The sequence below is a fragment of the Cebus imitator genome, unplaced genomic scaffold (genome assembly GCF_001604975.1).
Source record: "Cebus imitator isolate Cc_AM_T3 unplaced genomic scaffold, Cebus_imitator-1.0 Scaffold106, whole genome shotgun sequence".
Classification (NCBI taxonomy): domain Eukaryota; kingdom Metazoa; phylum Chordata; class Mammalia; order Primates; family Cebidae; genus Cebus; species Cebus imitator.
In genome coordinates, this window is record NW_016107421.1 from 4563793 (window position 1) to 4571406 (window position 7614).

Below are 7614 nucleotides of genomic sequence, written 5' to 3' on the forward strand. Positions count from 1 at the left end.
GGGCGGGGGAGGGAGGATGCCTGAGTCTTCTGCATTGGAGTTTGAAGGGAGCTAACTCAGCGGTGTTTTTGAGAAAGGTCATTGTCCCTGTTACCTGAGTCCCAGGCTTCTGCTACTAAGCCTGGACAAGCATTTGGGTGGGATATTCCCCATCAAGCTGGGTGTCTGGGGTCTCAGTGTCCTGGATGACTCCATCTGCAAGACCAAGGTGAGTTTCTCCAGGGCCAGGAGGCAACTGCCTGGCTCCAGCAGCTGGGCACATCCAGGGCAGAGGCTGTGCTTCTGGACTGGGGTATCCTCACCATGCCCCAGCCCAGGTGTCTCCCCCAGGCCTTCTTTCTGGAGAGACACCTTATTTGTGCCTGTCCCTTAAAGCCAAGTTTGATTGGAGAAGCAGAAGTTGTCATAGACACCCTTGGAGCATTCAAGCTCTCACTGGCCCAGCAGCAAGCATTTCACAGCATCTTAGCACAGCTTTTAATTTAGGACAGAGGCCACCGAGTGGCACCCCTGGAGAGCACACCGCACACCACAGGGCGGCTGCACGTCTTGGTTGGCCTGAGTGGGGGTGGGGGTGGGGACGAGTCTGATAAATCACCCAAACCAGGGCATTTTCAAGAGTAAAAGGAGGCTCCACTGATTACATGCTGTAACGACAGGTGTGACTAGGAATGGCCGATGACATGGGGAGAGGCCATCACCCTGTTCTACACGGCGGTCATGAAGCCCAGCAGCAAATCCCACCTCCCCACATGCACATGGCCAGCCCAGGGCCCACTGAAGGGTCTTCCAGCAGCCGAAGGGGCTTGGTCCAGCCTCCAGTCACCCCCACCAGGCTTAGGGAGGGAAATGACGCGTAACAGCGGGAAAAGTCATGCTCTCAAGCATGTGAGAATCTCAACCCCAGAGGCAGCTTTTAGGGACTGGGGTGGGCTCAGGAAGCTGTGTCATTTTGAAGGTGCAGGGTTTCCGATGCTCAGCCCAGAGCTGCTGGAGTTCACGCCATCCGCCCCAACCTGCGGACTTCAAAATCATCACCACCAAGGGCCAGGAGGTGGCACTGTGGGGCAACAGAAGACAGCTGTCCCTTGAACTTGGATTCCCAGCAGCTCCCCCGAGTCCCACAGGGGCTGCGTTCCCCGATGCTGGGCACCTATAACTACAACATCAAAACAGGGCGCAAGCAAGGAACACAAAAACTGGGAAAGCTGGGCCTTTTTTAAAAAAAAGTAGGGCATAAAAGGTTAAGGTTAAGGTTTTGAAACCTGGTCCAGCCAGGGCCTAATGCAGACCTTGTCCAGCTGGTAGGTGGGCCTCTGGGGGTCTTCACTGAGTGAACCTGCAGAGTGCTGGGTGTCTCACCGAGGCTTCCACAGGAGACCCGGCCGGCTCTGCAGGAAACAGCTTAGTGGAAAGGAAGGAAAACTCTGGGCTGGCCACTGAGCACACAGCCCCCCAACACCCAAACCTTCCCTCCCCGTGCCTTTCCCTTGGTGGTAGCTTTGCCTGGCAGTGAGAGCTCACCTGACGTCAACACTAAGTTCTTTATGCTCGTGTGGCTCTATTTTTGTGTTCTCCTCCCTATCAAGAGTTGTCAGAAAATCTCTGTTCTGTGTCAGGAAAGCGGAATTTTTTTTTTTTTTTTTTAGCATGACTTGATTAGTTAGATAGGATAGTGTTACCCAAACCCTTGGTTCAAGTGCAGAGTGATGACAGGGGCCAACACTAAAAGGATCTCCGAGCCTGGGATGCTTCCTCTTCATGTTCATCGTGGAGGCTGGGACATCACCCTGATAGGCGGGGCCCCAGGCCCCAGAAAGCCCATTTCCGCATCCCTGGGTGCAGGGGGAGGTCACACCTCAGGGTCTCTGCCTGGTGGTTTGGGATGCGTCTCTTCACAGCATTCACTGTCCAGAGAGAACAAAGCTAAAACCAGGTCTGCTCTCTGGCCCCATCACCTGGGCATATTCGGAGCCAAAAGCTTTCACCTTCTGAAAGTTTGCAGAAAAATCAATTCATAAAAGGCAGATTCATTGGACAAAAGACATAGCAATGTGTTCACCATGTATACATGGGAGCCTTCAGAATGAAGACCCACAGATGCAGGGAAACTGTCCACTTTTATGCTTAAGTTCAAGAAAGGATGGACAGCGTGTGAAAGAGGATTATACAGCAAGGCTGGGTCTACTGCTGACAGGCTGAGGGGGGCCCAGGAAGGCCTGTCTGTCTAGAGTCTTCTTTGCCTTTCTTCCTCCAGGAGTGGGAGGGATGCCACTGGCTGGTGACCGTGTCTCAGGGGCCCTGATGAAGCTGGACCAGCTGTCAGAGCCAAGGGCTTCGGACTGGAAGCCCCAGAAAGGAACACATTCGTTCTTCCTTTTCCCGCTCCCACTCGCTGGGGGCTGAGCCCTCAGAGAGCAGCAGGCCAGGCAGAGGTGTGACGTGCAGGGCCAGCTCCTGCGTCACGGAGCAGAGAGTGAAGGTGGCTCTGAGGCCACCCCGGGCCCTGCACCCACAGTCCTGTAGCCCTTTGCAGCTGACAGTGCTCGCTCCGAAGCACCAAGGCCTGCTTGTTCACACCTGTGATCCCAGAGGCACAGAGAGCCAGGGGTAGGCCCCTGGGGGGTATCCAGGGCAAGGGTATCCAGGGGCAGCAAGGCCTGGCTGGGCCCAGAGGATCCAAGCTCCACAGTGCCAGCTGTGCCCTCGGCAGTCCCTGGAATACAAAGGTGGATGGTCCACGGGGCCTCCCAGCACTAAACCCTGGGGTCCCTTTACTGAGTCGCTTGGCACAGTCCCACACAGGCCAGGCCAAGGTGAGTGGAAGAAAGGAGAAAAAGACTGTGAGCTGTGCTAGGGAGGCCAGGCCCAGGAGCTCAGTGTGAGGAAGGAGCCCTGTGGGGCAGAGAAAGGAAAGGGGGCATGAGTGCTGAGCCTCACCTCCCTCCCTCAGTGCTGAGGCCAGACCTGCTGACCAGCAAATGCTATGAGCCTGCCGGTAAAGCCATGTGTTTGGGAGAACATGACTTTGTTCCAGGTCTCCTTCACACTCCACAGCTCCAGGGTCTTTCCACTGCCCAATAAGTACAATCCTGCAGACATGGTCAGATCTGTTGGCAACAATCATTGGTAACATTGGCAACTGATTGGGAACATTGATGCAGAGTACTGGTTTTTATACTGTAATTCAGACCAGCTCTAAGTGGTGTTTGGATAGGCCTATGAAAGGCCAGCAGAGAGCCTTGTCTGGATGTTTCTCAGTCAGTGGGTGGATTGTGGGAGAGGGAGAGATGGATGGATGGATGGATGGATGGATGATGAATGGATGGATGAATGGATAGGTGGATGGATGGGCATCTAAGGTGGTAGGTGAGTGGTTGTATGGATGGGTGGGCAAGTAGATAGGCGAGTGGGTGGTGGGTGGATGGAGAGATAGATAGTGGATGGATGGATAGATGGCTAAGTGGATGGATGGATTGGTGGGTGGATGGGTAGGCATCTGGGTGGATGGGTAGATGGATGAAGGAGGGAGGGATGGGTAGTGGATGGATGGATAGATGAGTGGATGAATAGGTAGGTGGATGGGTGGATGGGTAAGTGAATGAGTGGATAGATGGGTGGCTGCATGGATGGATGGATAAGTAAGTGGATGGGTGGATGATGGATAGATGGATGGATAGATAGGTAAGTAAGTGGATGGGTGGATGGATAGATAGATGTCTGAGTAGATGCGTGCATTGGTGGGTGGATGGGTGGACAGCTGGGTGGATGGGTAGATGAATGAAAGAGAGTGGGATGGGTGGTAGGTGGAAGGATAGATGAATATATGGATAGGTAAATGGATGTGCAGATGGGTAGGTGAATGAGTGGGTACATGGATAGATGGACCACTGATTGACTGAGTGGATGGATGGATAAATGGATTGATGGGTGGGCGGGTTCATGGATGAAGGAGGGAGGGATGGATGAGTGGGTGAGTGGATGAGCCACTGATTGATTGGGTAGATGGATGTATGGATGGATTGATGATGAGTGGGTGGATGGAGGGATGGATGGAGGGATGGATGGATGAATACATGGGTGGATGGGCCACTGATTAAGTGAGTGGATGAATGAATAGCTGGGTGGAGGATAGGTAAGTGGGTGGGTGAGTGGATGGATGGATGGATGGATGCCTGCAAGCATGCATGCATGGATGAATGGGCTGCCTATTGAGTGGGTGGATGAGTGGATAAATGGGTGGGCGGGTAGGTGAATAGATGGATGGATGGGTGGATGGATGGGTGGATGGATGGATGGATGGATGGATGGGTGGATGGATGGATTGGCAGATGGGTAGATGGAGGGATACATTTCTGGGTGGATAGGTGAGTGAATGGGTGAAGGAGGGAAGGAGGGAGGGGTTGGTAGGTAGATGGATAGATTGGAGGATGGGTATGTGTATGGACTGTCAAATGGCTTGCTTCTAGAATGGCTGTCCTTGGGTGGAGTCATGCAGGTATCTATTGCAGCTGGGCCTGAGCCAATTTCTGGAGAGAGAAGTGGAGACAGCGAGCAGACGGATGAGGATGGAGAACAGGACTCAGAGGCCCAGGTCCAGCCCTTTGGCAGCAAAGTAAGTCATCTCCAGTAACCCCCTCCTCAGCCACCTCGATTCCTCCACACAGCTGAAACCTCAGGCTCTGATTTCCTGAAAACCTCGATGCTCTGTCCACAACTCCACTAGCTCCTACTGTGTGAGCATCAAGAATCTGCTGCCCTTCCCAGGCCTCAGTAATCTCTGAGATCACTGAGCACCAAGCAGGAGCAGTGCTTCCACCATCAGAAGCCTCAGAAGCCATCTGTGGATGGGCACAGCCTGCTGAGTGTGTGGAAAGAGTCCAGGGGAACACAGGTACAGTGAGTGCAGGGGGCTGCTGTAGAGCAGGCAGGGGTCCTGGAAGGCTCTCGGGGTCCCGGAAGGCTCTCAGGGTCCCGGAAGGCTCTCGGGGTCCCGGAAGGCTCTCAGGGTCCCGGAAGGCTCTCGGGGTCCTGGAAGGCTCTCAGGGTCCTGAGAGCAGCCGCCTTTGCAGCTTTCAGGAAAGTGGACCCTCAGACTCTCCTCTGAGATGTTTTCTCCTTCTGGGTTTTTATTCTTTTTTTTTTTTTTTTGGCCAACTATGAGCCTTGTGTTTGTTCCTGTGTTCGCATATTGTCTAACTTATAGGAGAGAAAAGCACTGTAACCCCTGGGTTTTGGGGTGGGATACAGAAAGGGGCAGCAGTTGGAGGAAGGGGCTGGGTGGGTGAGCAGGGGTTCAGACGTAGACGCTAGGAGAGAGACAGGCCAGTGAGATTCAACGTGAACCAGGTCTTTGCAGTTGCTGTGAGGGGAACATATTCATCTTCTGCTTGAGAACATTTCATTCATGCTATGTTTGAAGTTCACAGAATGCTCTCCAGTGCCTGGAATATTCCCTACATGATAGATCAGTTTAAAGGATCAAAATGATTATAATGAGGGAGGGGTTTAGAACTAAATGTAGGCTCTTGCATCTAAAGAATGAGGAGCTCTCAGGAGCTTGCCCACCTCTGCCCTACTTAGCCATCGCACCCCCCTTACCCAAAGCCCCAGGGATCCTCCCCTCTCCCAGCCCTGGAACAGCCTACCTGCCCCCAAGGTGGGGCCCCTGGGCAGGGGCAGGGGTTCAGCTCGGTGTTCTTTCCGCTCAGCCAAGGTTCTGGAGATGCAGATCCTGCGTCCTGGGGGGGATGGGCACCATGAGCACCAACCAGCTTCCCCTCCGGGCTCAGTCGGATTTGTTCCTAGTGGAGGAGGTGGCTGGGCTGGAAGAGAAGCCTGCCTCGCCACCCTGGAAGCTGAGCGTAGGGTTGGGGAGGGGCAGGGTGCTTGGTCCTCTCCCTCAAGCTAGCCCTGACTTGAGTCTTCCCCTGTCTTGTGCCTGTTAAGAAAAAGCGCCTCCTCTCCATCCACGAGTTCGACTTCGAGGGAGACTCAGATGATTCCAGTCAGCCTCAAGGTCACTCCCTGCACCTGCCCTCAGTCCCGGCGACCATGGACAGCCTGCAGGTCAGCAGGTCCTCATGTCTTTCCCCTTCCCCTCCCAGGAACCTGGGCGGCAGGTGCTCAGGCCTTGGGTGAGGGACAGCACTCTGGAAGCAGTGTCTGATGGCCACACAGTCCCACCTGGCTCCCAAGGCATGACAGGGAGGGGGACAGTTGTGGGGAAACAGGATCCAGAGACCTCACACCCCCCCCCAGGATTAGCATGTCTGGAAATACTGAGCAGGCAGCTTGGAGAAGCAGGGGCCTATGCAGGGCCCTGAGGCTGGGCAGATGAGCTGGGGGACCAGGGAATGGGATCAGTGCTTGGCACAGAAATAAGGCAGAACCCTCAAGACTCAGGAGGGCAGGACAGAGAACGGCATCTGAGGTGGAGTCAGACAGGGCCTGCCATTGTGCCTGCATCTCAACTTAGTGGGAGGGGAACATACATTTTATTGCCCAAACTAGGACCATCCTATGATACGGGCTACTATTAATAATCACACCTGGACACAGAGCAATGGCAGGGGCCATCCAGGCAAACACGACATGTGGCTGCCTTAGTTATTAGCCGTGTGGCTTTTGTCTCAGGAACCTCTTCAAGGTGCTGATTAGTGATAGCTACTGGTTGAAGGGATGGGATCAACAAAGAGAGAAAGTAGGCCAGGACGGTGGCTCACGCCTGTAATCCCAGCACTTGGGAGGCCAAGGTGGGCAGATCAGAAGGTCAGGAGATCGAGACCATCCTGGTCAACATGGTGAAAACCCGTCTCTACTAAAAATACAAAAAACATTAGCTGGTCATGGTGGTGCGTGCCTGTAATCCCAGCTACTCAGGAGGCTGAGGCAGGAGAATTGCCTGAGCCCAGGAGGCGGAGGTTGCAGTGAGCCAAGATCGCGCCATTGCACTCCAGCCTGGGTAACAAGAGCGAAACTCCGTCTCAAAAAAAAAAAATTTAAAAAATAAAAAATAAAAAATAAAAAAAAATTAGCTGGGTGTGGTGGCAGGCGCCTATAGTCTCAGCTGCTCAGGAGGCTGAGGCAGGAGAATCGCTTGAACGCAGGAGGCAGAGGTTGCAGTGAGCCAAGATTGCACCACTGTACTCCAGCCTGGCAACAGAGCAAGACTCTGTCGAGAGAGAGAGAGAGAGAGAGAGAGAGAGAGAGAGAGAGAGAGTAGAGTTTAATTAGGCCTTTCTGAGTAAACACAGTAATGGGTAATGGAGGCTGAAATTTGGGTTTGTGTAATGGCCTTTGGTATAGACTTTTCTAGCCAAATTAGGCCTAGTAGAAGTAAAGCCAGATTCTGGCTTGTGAATAGGCTTGCGTGGGGGGTTGTACAGTGAACTGTGGCTGAATAAAACCCTAGGGTGTTGGAAAAGTTGAATGTCTGTAACTGCTATTTTAGTTTAAGGTTATTAGCCGTGAGATGAAGCTCCATTGCCAGCAGGAAGCCTCAGGTGGCTAACCTGGGGCTGTGGGCTTCAGGTGGAGCGGGCTGGGTGCTTGGGAGGATGAAGCAGGGTGCTGTTGGTGGAGCGGGCTGGGTGCTTGGGAGGATGAAGCAGG

General features: G+C 53.7%; 1 protein-coding gene across 5 annotated transcripts in view; it reads left to right on the forward strand.

Moving 5' to 3' along the window:
• MLPH (melanophilin) overlaps nucleotides 1-7614 on the forward strand; it is a 59302-nt gene that overhangs the window by 24235 nt on the left and 27453 nt on the right. For all 5 annotated transcript variants that reach the window (XM_037741760.1, XM_037741761.1, XM_017537745.2 and 2 more), the window contains 2 exons: nucleotides 4512-4615; nucleotides 5950-6069. In XM_037741760.1, the coding sequence (XP_037597688.1) occupies nucleotides 4512-4615; nucleotides 5950-6069 (224 nt within the window). The remainder of the gene's footprint in view (nucleotides 1-4511; nucleotides 4616-5949; nucleotides 6070-7614) is intronic.